The following is a 16,002-nucleotide window of genomic DNA, read 5'->3' on the forward strand; positions in this document are numbered from 1 at the left end:
ATTTGGACTCATACTTTTCGTGCAATTCTCTCTGGCATTTATTGATGTGCATCAATCCTTAAGCTTGGATCATATCAAGAACCTTGTTTATTTTGTGTGTGTGTGTGTGTGTGTGTGTGTGTGTGTGTGTGTGTGCGCGCGCGCGCAGTCTTCTTTGTTTGTTGTGTTTTAATAATAGATTCTGCAGTGTGAGGGAGGAAGGTGAATCACCCTTATCCTCTGAGACTCTCCGCAGAGGTGGGGGGTGGGGGGTCTGGGAGACGGCCCAGCTCCGCCTTGGGGAGGGAGGGGGAAGCTCTTATTTGCCAGCCCGCGAACCGAACTCCTCAGTCACGCCGAAGTCACGCTAACGCGAGCACGCGAGCCCCGACCGGAGTGAAGAGCCGCAGAAACACTTCCAGAATGCCGGGTGGACGTCCGTTGTGGCAGGTAGCGTTGGAAACTGAGATTCATCCGGGGGGGGGGGGCAGGTCGCACGGTCAATCCTCCAATTTTCTCGTCTAGATTTGGAAACTTTTCCTTGCCAAACATACTAGTAGACGAGGCCTGTACCCCATGATGCAGGCCGCCTGACGAGTGCAGCGCATCGGGCCGTGCTTGTTGCCTAGCCCGCCGATGACAGGGGCGGGCGTTGGCAACGGCCAACCCCGGCCGACCCGCCGCGCCGTGTGCCTCAGCTCGCATCTCCTTTCACCCGAAGTGCATTTCAAGCCATGCAGTGAGACGGAGCCATCCCCTTGGTGTCTTGCCGACAATGGGACTTCATTGCCCCCTGCATAGGGCGTCTGCCAGTTCTATTTTATTCCAAGGAAATAAGTGGCGTGGAAATGTGCCCCCACAGTGCTGCGGCTCGGCCAGCCGCGGCTGCGGGGCCGTGCGGCCGTGCCACCGGGCTGATTCCGACTCGGATTCCGATGAGTCGTTTCGTCGCTCCATCTTAGTCGCACTCATGGATCGTCCCGTAGGCCCGTGGGCAACCCGTGGGGGTGAGAGAGAGAAGCGACTCCTTGGGATCTCGGCACTCGGCAGCCAGGGCGCTGGGCGTTGCCACGCGTTGCATTCGGTGGGCGGGGCGGGGGCGCCAACACGGTATGGGCCGTGGGCCGCGGAGTGCTACGGCCTTTGGCGCGCGTCCATCTCCGGTCCGCTTATTTCGAGCCGTGCGTATGACTCACGAGGCGCGCCGGATGGGAGTTGGGAGTCGCAGGCCGTGGTGCTCCGTGCCATGCCATGCCATGCCCGCACGACGCCTTTCACATCGACACTGCGTTTAGTTACCTGAACACTGGATCGGACGCTCGACGCATCATGACAACAACGCGCGCCTCACGTTCGAACGAGGAAACCGTGACTGCCGTGCGCTACCATTGATTCCCGTTCCTGACTTGCCCAGCCGTCTGATTCCGAGCACCGCTTTCGTCGCTCTGTCTCTCTCGCACTCATGGGGTGGTCCGTAGGGGTGCGAGAGAGACAGAGCGACGAAGCAGTGTTCGGAATCAGACGGCAGAGTTAGTGTCCGCCTACAGCTGGTCTCCCGGACCCCGTGGACTGCACTTCCATTGCCGTTTGCAGCGTTTCTGAGTCATGGACGCGCTTGTGCAGGTTGCCGGCAAGCGCATCCCCGAGGAGGAGGTGGAGGCGCAGCAGTGGATCGAGAGCGTCGTCGGGGAGAGGTTCCCTCCTGGAGGTAAGCCTTCCACCGCTTTAGCCAAGGCTGCAGCCCAAGGCCAGAACAGCGGATCGGATCATCGGATCGGCGAGTCGAGCTCCACCCTCCCCTTGCTTCTTGTTGCAGTGCCCTACGAGGCGGCGCTGCGGGACGGCATCCTGCTGTGCAAGCTGATGAACCGCCTGCAGCCCGGCATCATCGCCAGGATCAACACCTCTGGCGGCGACTACAAGATGATGGACAACCTGGGCCAGTGAGTGCTACGCAGTGCTACGCTATCCCCCCGGCGACTCCTCCGCCTGACTCCGCCAGCCAATGACTTTCGCTGTCTCATTGCCTCGCAGGTTCCAGAAGGCCTGCACTAAGTACGGCGTGCCCGACGTGGACCTGTTCCAAGCCGTGGACCTCTGGGAGGGCAAGGACATCGCGGGCGTGACGCGCACCATCTTCGCCCTCGGCCGCACGGTGAGCGCCCGGCCGCCCCGAGGGCCGCCCCCACCCCCAAGTCGTTTCGTCGCTCTGTCTCTAGCCTACCCCTCCGGGCCCGTTCCTTGAACGCGGCGGAGACAGAGCGACGAAACGGCTCCTCGGCATCGGCCCGCGCTGACAGCGTGTCTTTGCTCGCAGTGTTACAAGCACCCCGAGTGGCGAGGCCCCTGCCTGGGGCCGCGGCCCGCCGAGGAGAACCGACGCGAGTTCAGCGAGGAGACGCTGCGTGCCGGGGAGGCCATCATCGGGCTGCAGGCGGGCCAAAACAAGGGCGCCACGCAGGCTGGCCAGAGCTTCGGCGCCACCCGCAAGATCCTGCTCGGCAAGTGAGGGGCCTGGGAACGCGCCTGGCACGCCCCGGCCGAGGAGGCCGCTCACCTCGTGTTTCTTTATTTTTGTACTTGTCTTAGCATGTAAGTTATTTGATAATTAAGGAAGAACTGTTACAGTGCGTAACTGTAAAGATACCAATGAAAGCATTTCTTTTGACAGAATCTGGCTCAACTCAATAGAGATGTCAGTGTAGTAGGGAAAGGTCATTTACAACTCTATGCAGAATCCTTTGTCACAATTTAATAGCAGAAAATAACATAATGCGTGTAAACATATGCATCCATACACTTTCATCACAATAACACATTGATAAACAAAATATGCAAGGTTAATCGATATGAGTGCGACCACCAATATAATGGATGACTGGTGCATCTGGGAAATTAGGAAAATAGAATTAGGAAAAAAAAAAAGATTCCTCATGCTTGGCTAATTTAAAAATAGCTCGAATTCAGAAATTATAAACTAACATAATTATTGTTATAGTCTGCATCGTCGATGGTCTGATTCAAATTACTACTCTGCAAATGCAAGTGAGTGCATGGCACACAGTGCCTCCATGCACACTGTTTAGAACCGTGCATATAAGCACACATTTAAAACTGTGAGCCATGCACATACTTGCTTTTCCAGAGTAGCAATTATTTATCATAATATCTAGAAGGTCACCATTTTATATGGAGACCGGTATTTAAATGTACAGAGCACAAAAAAATCTTGGGAAACCCCAATATGCAATGCACGAAATCACAAAAGTGTCTGAATAAAAGTCACCAATATGACCAAAAATATTTTTCTAGACACAAAAGTTGCAAGTTAAACATTTGAACTACAGCTTGACATCTACTTAACACTTTATGCTGTTTGAACATTGACACAAATGACAAAAGACAAACTAAAAACTCAAACAATTAAATTTTAACATATTTGGTAAGCACACACAAAAAAAAGAGAAACAAAAATTGAAAGAGATAGAATGTTGTTTAGACTAATAAGAAACTGACTTCACATGGCACATTTTCTTATCAGAAGTTCAGAAAACAAACAAGATATATATATCAATCTACATATAGCTAATGTAAAAATGAGAGAGATCACGAATCAATGGTAACAAAATATGCTTTAGGACAGGACAGAGAGCAGATTGCCTGAGAATAGAGAAAAATTGTGATGGAATTCGTACAATCCAGTAGGGTTGGACACCAGGCAACCTATCATTTGATGTCTGGCTTCAAGCTAACTGCTCTCTCCACACACACACACCACACACACGCACTCAAACATTCACAATAATTATATTTAATGCACAACCACCCACTAGCGCCCTCAAACAGTGTCATCTGAAATCAAAAAGAAAGAACGAAGATTAAAATTACAAATCGGCTCTTTTTTCTTTGTACTGAGAGCAAGTTAATCTTACCGTGGTACCACCATTTAGTTTTTTTTGGATTTTTGTTGCATGTTTTTACATATAACGAATTGTCTACAGGCCTTTTCTGTAAGAGAAGAAAATTCTAATATTAAATGCCAAAGGCCCAAAACAGATACAGATAAGGGAAGGAAAGGTAACCTTGCACTCACCTTATCTTTACAACTACTGAGCATTGACATGATAGATAGACAGACACTCTGCACACTATGGGCTGGTGACCAGTCTTCAGTCAAGATGGAGAGGCAGATGTGGCCATTACTATAAATATGTGGGTGGACAGGAATGTGGTTTCCTATAAACATCACCTGAAAAAAAGGGGGTAAGGATGGTAAATGCTTTGAGAAAGGGACATTCATTGTTCAATCTTTCTGATTACTACTTACTTGTGGTGCATCAAAAGGGTATTTGCTGTTGAATTTAAAATTGAGCTGAAAATGTTCTCCTTCATACAAAGTTCCCTCAGCTCCCTGGAGTTCAACTGTCCAACTGTAAGCAAACCAACAAAACATAACTAAACACAATAATAATAAAAACAAGGGTAAAAATTTTCATTTTAAATTCTTCAATTATAAACTACAAGCAAAATTTTGGTAAGAAAAAAACTGAGGAGAACCTCATTTAGATACAAGGGTCATTGATTAGACCAAAATTAGTCCAATATTGGGTCAAATCAACTTCAATATGATTTTCTGTTCTCTTAGGGAATGTTACTTACTCTTGGAGGTTTTGGCTAGTGACATCTGCATCAATAGAAAGTCCAGGCGGTGGATCCGTCACAAAAGCCATTAACTCTTTCTGAAGCCGTCTCTGAAATTACAACAAAAGATGTTAGACCCTTCATGAATACAGTCTTAACAATTCCTTCCGACACATTCAAACTATGGATGCTTGCACAACACACTCAAACTGAGTAAACCTCATCAATTAAAAGTCCATGGATACCTAGGCGTGCATTGATTTGTGGGACACACAAACAAAACTAATTTGGGAAAAGAAACTCAACAAACAATCATAGTGAACTATGAGGACAGTGCACATATGATTAAATTCAAACATAGAGGCAAATGGCACGATCGGCAGCTCACTGTTCTGTTTTCTAAAAGGCCTTAAACTTAGTGGCTCAGGACGTAGCTACCACAGTGAACGGTGCACTAATTAACCCCATGCATGATTCATTTTCGGTGGTTGGTGCCCCATGGTGACTGGCTGCTAGGCTTGGCTAGGCTTGGCTGCACCCGCCCCCACGCCTACGCAGTAACGCAGTGCGTACTGTAGTACTGTGCGCACGCACACCGACTGACCTCCCAACGAAGAGCGTCCTGACCGGACGGTCTGGACGAGGTCGCCAACGCTACAGCCCCTGCCCCGGCGGAGGACGTCCCGGATGAACCAGGGTTGCCGGGGGCCGAGGACGGCGACGCTGCAGGCGCTGCAGGTGACGGAGGCGTACTACCGAAAGGCCCGACGCGCGCCAGCATGGCAGTCACTTGTTCCATGGTGGGCGCGCGGCTCGGGGCGTGGTTCGGATGGTTCGGAGGGTGGCCCGCGTAGCCCGCGTGCGTCCCCTTTGAAGCAGGCCTCGAGGCCCCCTGGGGCATTCACTGCAAAAAGGATGTGCGACGACGCGCTAATGCGGCTGCATCGCTGGTAGGCCCTCGGCTAGGCCCTCGGCTACGCCTGACCGCGCTCGCCGCGCTCGTGGGCTCGCCTCGCTACGACACAGCCCACCGCTGTGCTCCGATTCCGCCCCACACAGCCCCACCCACCGCGCCGCCGCGCCCACCGCCACCCCATGGCCACCCCGTCGCCAAGGTCAGACAGAGTGCCGCAGCCACGCCGCCGCCACCGCGCCGCCGCCGCACCGCCCCCACGGGCCGCGGGAGCCGCGGGTGAGAGCCAGCCCTAGGACCAGGGCCCTAGGGACAGCCGGTTACGGCAGGCCGCGCGCAAGGGGGAAGGCCACGGTCACCGCGACTAGCCGACTGGCCGCGACCAGGGTGGACGGGGTGGGCCTGACCGCCAAACCGAATTAACGCCGCGGGCATTGAGCGAAATTGTGCGTCACTCCACGCGCACACTATCGCACTGTTGACCACGGCAGGGGGGCAGCCGCCGCTTCCGCGTCACGCGGTCCCGATTGGAACCCACCGGACCCACGGCAACGGCGACAGGGGGAGGGCAGCTGCAATGCATAGTGCATGGCGCACACATCGACCCCACAGCGCCAGCTGCGCCAGCAGGGCTCCTTCCACCACGGCCCTCACGGCCCCGGCCTGGGCGTCAGAGAGCCAGCGCGACAAGACGCCAGCACTGGCCAGCAGCACGCCACCACAACAGCCAAGGTCGTCGCCATTAGTCTAGTCGAGTCTAGTCCTTGCAAGGGGTGAGGCGCAGCGGCGAACTACCACCTGCCCAATGACACGTCGGCGTCACGAAGGTCCGGTGTCACGAAGGTCCGGCGCGACGACGTGCAAGCTGTCACGTAGCCGCTGCATTGTCATGACAACAGTTTCCATCACATCAACCCTCACTCCCCCCACTGCTGGCGTGCGGCGGGCGCCGTGACGTCATACAGGGGGCCTTGGGCGCCATGACGTCACTGCTGGGAACTGGGTCATTCGATGTTCCGGTACGTAGGGGGTGGGGGGGAGGGAGCTCTCAGCCCTGCACTTGTCCCGCAGGACGTTCGGCCGCTTGCCCCGCTTGCGGTGGCGAATGCAGCTGCCGCCTTTTCTTCATTCGAACCCGCAGGAGGGTCGAAGCTTTGAGCACTCCCTTCTCTCAGCCGACCATCCCCATACGTTGACCGCTACACCGATAGGCCGAGAGCCGAAACAAAACGACGCGCGACCGGCGCGACGACGCCAAGCCTCAACCACTCCCTTCTCTAGAGCATCCCAGCTGACTATACCCTCATCTAAAGGCCGAGAGCGAAAACAAAACGACGCGCAGACGGCGCGACGACGCCAAGCCTCAACCACCGCCCCGCGCCCCCGCGCCTTGGCCTCCGCGACTGCCACTGCCTCTGGTAGAACCTAGCAGGACCACAGCCACAGGCCTTCCCTGCCTCCGCCCCCGACCGCCCCCGACTCGCCCCCGAGACACCGTGCGAAAACCCGACGCATGCGCAGCGCCGCAGCGCACCGAGCCCAGGGCTAGAGTCCCAGGGCCAGCAGCCAGCAGGCTGATTCCGAACACCTCTTTCGACTCGCTCTTTCTCGGGCTCATCGGGCATCTCGTGGAGGTGCGAGAGAGAGAGAGAGAGAGTATGAAAAGGCAGTGTCCGGAACCAGCCTGCGGGCCACGTGGCCAACAGCTGGGACACTCCCTCCAAACCTTCCAACCCCTCCCACCTAGAGGCCCCACCTACTCCCACCCCTCAGACACCAACCCTATCAGGACCAGCTACCCAGCCTAGAGCACCAGAAACGGCCAGCCCTCCCTGTACTGCTCATACAGCGTCAGACAAGAAACAATGTAATGGAACCAATTCTCGACAAAATCCACTATTAAATGTCAAAGGCTTCAAAACTTGCGCTGGGAATCTTAAAAGCAGTGACTTCACTGCTTACACTCAAAATTCGATAGTGCGGAGAGCTACAATAAAATTATACTGTTAGGAAACCGAAATTCACTAACATAGTCAAAGCAGGAAACGTATTGATTGAGCACCATTGCTAAAAGATTTCAGAATAGATTGAAGACCAATTTAGTGGCATGTTGGCCCTGGCTTCTAGAGCTGGAACCTTTTTGGGTTCAAAAGCAGGCAAAGATGAGTATTCGTTGAACATATTTGAAAAAGCACCATATGAAGACAAATATTAAAAAGAAAGAAATATAATAAAGAAACTTTTCTTAGGGTCTTCTTGAGAGTGAAATAAGAAAGAGTATGCCTGCTTTATCAGGATCGAACAATTATAAATAAAACTGTTTGAACTTGAACATTCTCTGGGGCCACATCTTTAATTATAAAAGCAATGTTTAATCTGCAATCAACAAATGCAGTTTTAAAAATAAAGATCCCACCCTTGACATAACCATACAAGAACTTCCGCACCGTCAAAAGCACAGTGTCACGATTTATAGAAGCTATAAAAGAAAACTGGGCACACGCCGCAAGAAATGTGCTTAAAAGACTACTTTAAAAACTCAAATGACGCTATCTGTAAAGCAAATCATTACCTCTCCTGGCAATCGGACCCTGTCTGCAAATCTGACGGAGAACGCCATCGACGACGCCATTGTTTTTCACTTCACTTCCAAACAAGAGAGGGTTTGCAGCAAGGCGCTGAACTGAAGAAAAGCCGGAGTCTGGCAAATGGCAGGGTTTGCGGAGCTCTCTGGGGTGGGGGGAATATCGCTATGTGCAGCCAGAGCCAGGTCCCCGCCAGCGTATGCGCAGAACTCCTTCAGCCCGAGGGCCCTCTGAAGAAAACCATGGGGCACTGATGAGGATTCTCCACATCCAGCGAGTCCATTCCATCTTATAACCGTCGTTTTTTTTTTTTTTTTTTTTGAAAACTATGTCGATTATTACTGTGGTTGATTTAGAAAACGGGTTCGTGTTTATTTTAGTAATTTATTTATAAAAGACACTGGTAGGTAAATTGAAGAAATCAACACAAATAATGGAAGTTCAGTGAATTATTATTTATTCTCTTAATTAACTATAAATAACTGACCATTAAAAGAGTCTCTCATACATAATTTAACTTCTTACTCTAATCATTACAAAGTACAGGAAACATCATAAATCATTATCACATTTAAACAGTATAATACACAAATCATTAATTCATAAAATATCTCGAGAGAAAATTAACTAAAAATGGGCAGGAAGTACCTGACCTTACCCCTCCCGGACCTTACCCCCCTTATTTTCTAATTTCTTTTATGAAAAATAAATAATTATTTTATTTTAAATATAAAACAGGAAAGTCCGGGCCCTTACCCCTCCCGAACCTTACCCCCTCATAAATTATTTAAAAAAAAACTATTTTGTGACTTAATTATTAAAGAATAAATAAACTGATAAATAAATAATTAAATAAATAATTAAAAAATAATGGAAAAGCTGTTTTGCCAATTTGTCCACAGTAATAGACAATACATTTATTTATTTGAATTATTGTTTTACACACGTAAAAATGGAGAGGCTATGAAATCGAATCAGTACTTCCTGCTTTCACCTCCTTAATGGCTCAGGCGAACGAGTGAAGGGCGCTTCACGCTATTACTACGTTCGATCTCGTTCAAAGACAGGAACTCTACTAATCGAAGAGCGTACATTGTATGCTCTAACTGGAGCATGCCTGCAAGCACGCTCTAGCTAGCGCATTCCTGGCAAGCATGCACTAACTAGTGCATCTAGCGCATGCCTGGCAAGCATGCACTTGCATACATGCCATGCACAGTGCACACGCTAACTGAAGCATGCATCTAGTGCTTAAGGGATAGGGAGTTGCCTGCATCAGGAAGCGTGTGCGGGTCTGTAAAGTTAAACCGTGCGCATCGATGCTTGCTTGCATGCATGCATGGGTGGCGGATCGCTACGGAATCCTCTCAGAAGGCTATTGTTTCCATCTGGCATGACCCAAGAAGAAGTTTTTAGCCATTAGAAGTTTGTCAGAATTGATAGCAGTGCTTTTAAAGTGGTATTTTCAGCGCGACGCACCGACGCTTGCGTGCATGCATGCACGCCTTCCCGCCCTGTCGCTAGTGCTCTTCCAAACTGTCCTTTATCTTGTATGCCAACATGTTTCGAGCATTATCATGTGACAAACTGTCATTCCAACTCCTGTTGGATGAAAACAACACCTTTCTATATGTATTCCATGGCGATCCGCAACCCATGCATGCAAGCATCTATGCGCATGGTTTAACTTTACAGACCCTACATGGCATGTATGCACTAGTATGAGCATGCTTGCCAGGCATGCACTAGCTAGAGCGTGCTTGCAGGCATGCTACTAGTTAGGGCATACAATGTACGATCTACGATTTGTAGAGAGAAAGGTAAAATTCACCTTCCCCTTCTTCTACGCTTTGAACGAGATCGAACGTAGTTATAGCGTGAACCGCCCTTGATTCGTTCAGCTGATGTCAGCCATTAAGATCGGTGAAAGGTGAAAGTAGAAGGACTGATTTGATTTCATAGCCTCTTCATTTTGAAAGAGTAAAACAATAATTAAAATTGATAAATGTAATATTGTTGTGAAATACAGATACTATTGGCCTAGAGAGCTCCCTGCCAAGGACTCCTAGAACTGGTCACTCACGGTCCTGTTGGTTTACGAATGTACCCTCAAACTATAAAAGCAGCCGCTCAGCAGAGCCGGCATGCAGTCTGTCACCTAGTGTTGACCCTGATACGTCTTACAATAAACCAGTGATGCCTGAACATCACTACCGTTCCTTAAGCCCTTGCACACACTACATTATCTATTAATGTGGAACAGCTTTTCAATTATTTTTAAATTATTTATTTAATTATTTATTTATTTATCAGTTTATTCATTCTTTAATAATTAAATCACTAAATAATTTTTTTTTCAATAATTTATGAGGGGGTAAGGTTCGGGAGGGGTAAGGTCCCGGACTTTCCTGTTTTATATTTAATATAAAATAATTTATTTCTTTTTCATAAAAGAAATTAGAAAATAAGGGGGGTAAGGTCCGGGCGGGGTAAGGTCAGGTACTGACCCAAAATGGGTACACACTAATGACTAAACGAAGTAACTATCTTTAATGTGTAAATAAACTAGATCACAAAAGAGAAAGCCACAAACTCAACAGGAGACAACTACACATGAGGACAGACAGTCTGAGTTTGAACTCTGAACTAGAAGTTACACTAGTGATTTCACAAATAACACATTGTCCATTGTGGATTTTTTACAATGGACACAACAATAATTACATTAAAATACAAGCATCAGTGATGCACCAGAAAAACTATGCGCATCAACTCTCACTTCTTTGTCAAAACTATTTGGAAAAGCAAAATTTGTTAATACAAGAGAATCTACATTACAACTGGAAGCACAATACAACCAAACAAAGTTAACAATCAGCCAGAAAAAGAAAAAATACAAAGGTAGATGAGGTAGCACATTTCAAACAATTGGAGTCTGTTTATCCACTAATTTAGATGATTTCCCAGGAACAAATATGGGACGAGCAACAAACTTCACTTTTGGTCTTTGGCTTGAACTGGAAGTACATACTTCGAAACACTGTGGCTCATCATTTTCACAAGTAGGAACTTCAACACACTGTGGATCATCGTCACATGTGGGAACAGAACCATACCGTTGAACATTATGAGAAACATCAACTTCCACACTCTGTTTATCAATGGCATCAAGAAGATTTTTCTTTATTTCAATTTTTTCAAGTAACTTGGGTACTTTGCTCCGTTTACGTTGAATCTCCTTTTTCGACATTTTCTTTTTCATAAATGGTCGTATTTGACGTTTTAGTTTCTCGCACGACGTAATTTGCACAGTAGGAGCCATTTGTTGCAAGGGCATGTCCACACTGTTGACACCATTCACAACAGTTTCACACTGGGCCAAAGCACCCTTCAGAACAGCCTTCTCACTTAAGTATAAGTATTTAATGAACATTTGTGTGAAAGCAAATGCTCGGGAAGTAACACACATCAAATTAGTGAAGGCTCTAGTAGCACAGAACTATTGACAGCCTCATGCCTTGCCATTGATTTAAATAAATGTAAAACCAATGCATTATTAACTATGAAAATAACAAACGCATCCATAAAAACAAAATCAGGAATACCGTACTCGAGCTTTCTCAAAGCTTCAGCACATTTTCAAACGGCTAAACAGGTGGGTGCAGAGCAACCTCCCCACAAAATGTGCTGTGACATCTAGAATAGATTATTTAGATTTATATCCACAAGCTTGCTCGGTAGCATTTATTGAATAGGTTTGTGCTCAATTGAAAGGAAACAACAAAAAGCTTCACCATGTCCTTACCCGACTTAACCTATCTATAATCAAAGTAATCCTTGCTGAACTTTTGAAAGTGACACTTGATAATAGATAGAATGGTTCATTATCACCTCGTAATCCACATAAATAAATAATTTTACCAATTAACCACTGAAAAACGGTGAAAGTCATTTGTTACCGAGCACTCTGAACTGTATAAATAAAGACAAATACTCATCCTGCCGATGCTTTACGAGGAGCAGAGCAGTTGATGAAGCATTCTTCCTCAATGATCGAATCGGAGATATTTAGACAACTCATCTGGACAGAAAATAAACAGCCACCCGTTCTCTTAATGTCACTTTGACAACGAGACGACAACGTCGGTTTCCTCCGCCTCTCCTCGTGGGGCAAATAACCCGACGGGTGTACTGCACATAGGCTCTCCACCTTGGCTCCGCAAACCCTGCCGTTTGCCAGACTCAGAAAAGCCGATGTATGAGAACGTGAGGCAGTACTCGTTTCAAGTTCGAGTCAAGCAGAAGCAAGAATTAAGAGCCAAGAGCGGTTAAGAGTGAAAAAAGCCTGCTGTTTGTACCGAGAATTCCTCTGAAACGTACGACTGTGTGTGCTGAATAAATTAAAAATACTTGTTTGGTAAGAATTGTTTATTATTTATAGTATGTAGATAAAAAGACATAAAAATCTGAATGTAAACCACACATAAGTACAAATTTGCTCCAGGAGGAGATTGACAATCACACACAACAATTTCTGCAACTTAAAAAGCAGTGCCACGATTGATAAAAGCTACAAAAGAAAAGGGGGTTCAGAGAGGGGAAGGCCAAGAAATTCAGCTTTCCATATGCTCATCTGACGATGTGCCACAAAGTGGTTCTGAACGATGTAGAAAATTGGGAGAGTGTGGCTCGGTAAGTGGTGCAACAGAAGGATGAATTTTGAAAGGGCGAAACTGAGGTGCAGGCCGAGCTTTATGAACAAGTTCTTTTCTTAACTTTAAAATTTCATTCTCTTCTTGTACACGTTTCTTCTCTTGTTGCTTTAAAAAGAAACAAAATAATAATATTAGAGTTAATCCAGCTAAAAAGCAACAACCTGAAATTTACAAAACTCACCTTATTGAGCATAAGTTGACGATTCTCTTCCTTCTGTTCCAAAAGTTTGTCAAATTCTTCCCTCTCTTTAGCTCTTTTTTCAGTGAACAGGCAAAGGTCAAGTGGCCTGGTCACCTTATGGATTGTTTTAACAGGTACAAATGGAGGCTTATGGAGGACTGTAGGAATCCTAGCATGGTGTACTAAGGGATCCGGCTTCACACTATTCTTAGAGTAGTCATCACCCTGGGACTGAAAGCAAAACAGTCATAAAAACAACAGAATTGGAACATTATCACCAACAGGAACAGAAATGGTTGCATGACTTACCTTGCTGCGTCGTCTTGTTTGAGGTCGGCAGCAATGACTGTTTGTTTCAACCTGGAAAGAACCATTCATAAAAAGTTCACAATCAATCAGATACACTTCGTTTTGATAGGACCAATGTTTTAGATCACTAGTTTTCAAATTTGCTACCACAGACAGTACAAACTGCAGCAACACTCTAGATGGCAAAACTCATCACTCAAGAGCACAAGCACAAGAACAGGACTAGCTCTTCTCATTTTTCAAAGCTACAAGAACAATTGAAAATTACTTACCCCCATCATGCGGCTGATTTTTCTTTGCAAAAATTCTTGGTCTCGCTTATCAAAACTGAAAGGTTGAACTGTAGTAGTTTGTGGAACTTTTTTGAGAGGAGTCTTCGGTCTCTGAGAAGAACAGTTCCCCTCTGATCAAAGTTGAAAACTGTTTTAGGAAGCTGGAAAAATTAATTGATTTTAGCCAGGCTTGTTTGATAAAATACATCAAAATTTTTAATTAATTTACCTCTGTCTTTTTGTACTGCGTGAGAACAAAAGGTTCCACCTTCGGTTGTGGCCATCGGGCCACCCTAACACCTTTCTGGTCACCCAACACTTCTTGTTCCTTAACTTTCTTCTGAGGGACTGAATGGTTTGCTGTAGAACCACTAGAGGATGCAGGACCAGATTTGAGCTGGATGGAAAGATTTCTTGCTGCTTTGGACTGGACTCCCCTCTTCAATGCAGCAGCAGAAGGAAGGGTTCTAAATCGTTTCGGGGTTTGCTTCTGAATCCGAGCTACCTGTTCAGCCATGCTGATGTACTTTGCAGGTTGTTGACTATAATCTCTTGAATTCTTTGGAGGAGGAGAGAATTTACGTTTGGGACCGCCACCTACAGAAATGATATGAAGTCAAGAAAATACGATGCCACATTAATGCCACAATTTATATGCAAGTACCTTTTATTTTAGGTTGCAGCATCTTCTTTGAGATTTCCTTAGGAGTAGGGACGATCACAGGGACGAGTTGGCGAGGTGAGGAAAGTGGGTCCACCTCACAAACAATGTCTGCTTGGGTCTTCTTCAGGCTGCTACCAATTGAGAGAGTTCGAATGGCATCACTGGTGAAAACAAAAATATAGTCAGAAAACTACAGCTAAATTGGGTTGTACAAAAATCTTGATACATACTTTAAAATTTCTTCGTCACTAACAATGCATTTAGTGTTACTAGCACTTCTGGAGCGACGGTTGGTTGAAGGTGTCACACTACACCTGCTCTTCCTCGAAACTGATGTTTCATTTCCTGAAGAATCAGCAGAAATAGGCTTAGGGGTGTTGCCTGTAACAAAACAAACACAAAATAACAGTGTTTGCAAGACAAATTCAACAAACAATATATTTTATAAACAAGCTTATGAAGCAGACATACCTGAAGGACTGCACACTTTAGAAGCAGAAGGGTTACTCTCCTGAAGTCTGAAACTTTTCCTTGGAGGAGAACCATAGCTAGTCTTTTTGGTAGTAACTTCTGTGTTCACATGATGGACCATAGGTGTTGATACCCTAAGGCTTGGAATATCAAATTCAATTGGAGAAGCCTTATTAAAAGTATCAGTTCCACCCTTAAGGTTGCTGATGTTCAGCTTGCAAGCTGTAGAAAAAGTCAAGAAATTGAAGCCAAAGAACTTAAAAGAACCAGTTATATCAGCTTTTACTTACGCTTCTTTGACAGTGGTGAGGAAGTCACTTGAAAACATTTGGTTCCATATGGAGTTAAAGACACCTTGGAGTTGGCTCGATCCCTGTTAGCCTCCAGATTACCTACACAGGAAAAATGAATTATCTACTTATAAGTAAATCAGACCTGCATTCATCCTCAGAAACAAACCAGCATTATAAGTGTTGAATCTGGATGGTGTGAGTGTTCTATCATTGTCACTCATTGTGTCATTGGAAGACACGCTAGAAGTATCATCACTAACTGTCTCACTAGAAGAAGACACGCTAGAACCTCTGTAGGTTCTTTCATGAACTGAAGGTGTCAAATCCATATCAGTTTCTCGGTCTAGAAATGAAATGGAGACCAGCATTAACCAGTTGAAAATGGACAATGACATCATTTGTCAGAGGACACACTGGGAAATATAAGCGACACACAAGAAACAAGATAAATTAAATAACATTGACTTCGGATGAAAATTTTGTTGCACAGCGTTGCAAGAACATAAATTTTAATGTCATTGCCTTCAAACGAGTAAAAGATGACAAGACAACACTTACCGAAAAACGAGGATGTGTCTGAGGTGATGTCACTAGAATTGATTCCAGCAAAATCGACATACTGGGGGGCTCTAAAGTTATCGTAGATCGACATGATGACAGCTCCTCCGTCAGCATAAACTGATAATCGGGGTATATAATTCGGGAATCAACAGAGAAATATTACCTAACAAATCTGAGACATGTGGTTGAAGTCAAGTGGAGGAAGTAGAACTCGAAATTTCCTCAGCCGCGGATGTCTCTTCACAGTGCAGGAATGCCACAACTTGCACATCAAAGAAACTCGGAAGGGTGACAGCCTTCCTCGAAAACAATACTTTTTGAACACAAAACTATTATGCTCTAAAACATGAAAAACAGAAAACGTATTTTTTGGGCCGTTCGGAGCTCAAAAAGACGCGTAAAATTAAAAATAGAACAT

General features: G+C 46.2%; 3 protein-coding genes across 6 annotated transcripts; 1 reads left to right on the forward strand and 2 right to left on the reverse strand.

The window, feature by feature from the left end:
- The first annotated feature begins 311 nt into the window (after positions 1–311).
- Positions 312–2,652, forward strand: LOC117650240 (muscle-specific protein 20-like). The gene is made up of 5 exons (XM_034393494.1): positions 312–429; positions 1,603–1,687; positions 1,796–1,922; positions 2,014–2,134; positions 2,297–2,652. Exons 1-5 carry the CDS (start codon positions 403–405, stop codon positions 2,486–2,488), a joined length of 552 nt encoding a protein of 183 aa, XP_034249385.1. The 5' UTR covers positions 312–402; the 3' UTR covers positions 2,489–2,652.
- A 64-nt stretch (positions 2,653–2,716) lies between these two features.
- LOC117650237 (ubiquitin-conjugating enzyme E2 W) lies at positions 2,717–8,262 on the reverse strand. 4 transcript variants are annotated; one of them, XM_034393486.1, is made up of 7 exons: positions 8,106–8,222; positions 5,225–5,524; positions 4,639–4,730; positions 4,307–4,409; positions 4,073–4,228; positions 3,912–3,987; positions 2,717–3,831 (listed from the first exon to the last, which is right to left on the reverse strand). In XM_034393486.1, the coding sequence occupies exons 2-7, from the start codon at positions 5,519–5,521 to the stop codon at positions 3,818–3,820; spliced, it is 738 nt and encodes a 245-aa protein (XP_034249377.1). In that variant the 5' UTR covers positions 5,522–5,524; positions 8,106–8,222; the 3' UTR covers positions 2,717–3,817. The 4 variants fall into 4 exon arrangements, with proteins under 4 accessions (XP_034249377.1, XP_034249378.1, XP_034249379.1 ...); XM_034393487.1 differs by lacking the exon at positions 8,106–8,222 and adding an exon at positions 6,835–6,938; XM_034393488.1 differs by lacking the exon at positions 5,225–5,524 and having other exon boundaries at positions 8,106–8,262.
- Positions 8,263–12,528: 4,266 nt separating this feature from the next.
- Positions 12,529–15,818, reverse strand: LOC117650235. Its single transcript, XM_034393483.1, is given in 12 exon segments — positions 12,529–12,938; positions 13,015–13,245; positions 13,324–13,374; positions 13,596–13,699; positions 13,702–13,756; positions 13,825–14,192; positions 14,260–14,420; positions 14,490–14,640; positions 14,731–14,952; positions 15,021–15,122; positions 15,190–15,366; positions 15,582–15,818. Coding segments are annotated over 12 exon segments (1,923 nt in total). The 5' UTR covers positions 15,676–15,818; the 3' UTR covers positions 12,529–12,731.
- Between the last annotated feature and the right edge of the window lie 184 nt (positions 15,819–16,002).

The sequence above is a fragment of the Thrips palmi genome, unplaced genomic scaffold (genome assembly GCF_012932325.1).
Source record: "Thrips palmi isolate BJ-2018 unplaced genomic scaffold, TpBJ-2018v1 HiC_scaffold_5, whole genome shotgun sequence".
Taxonomy (NCBI): Eukaryota; Metazoa; Arthropoda; class Insecta; order Thysanoptera; family Thripidae; genus Thrips; species Thrips palmi.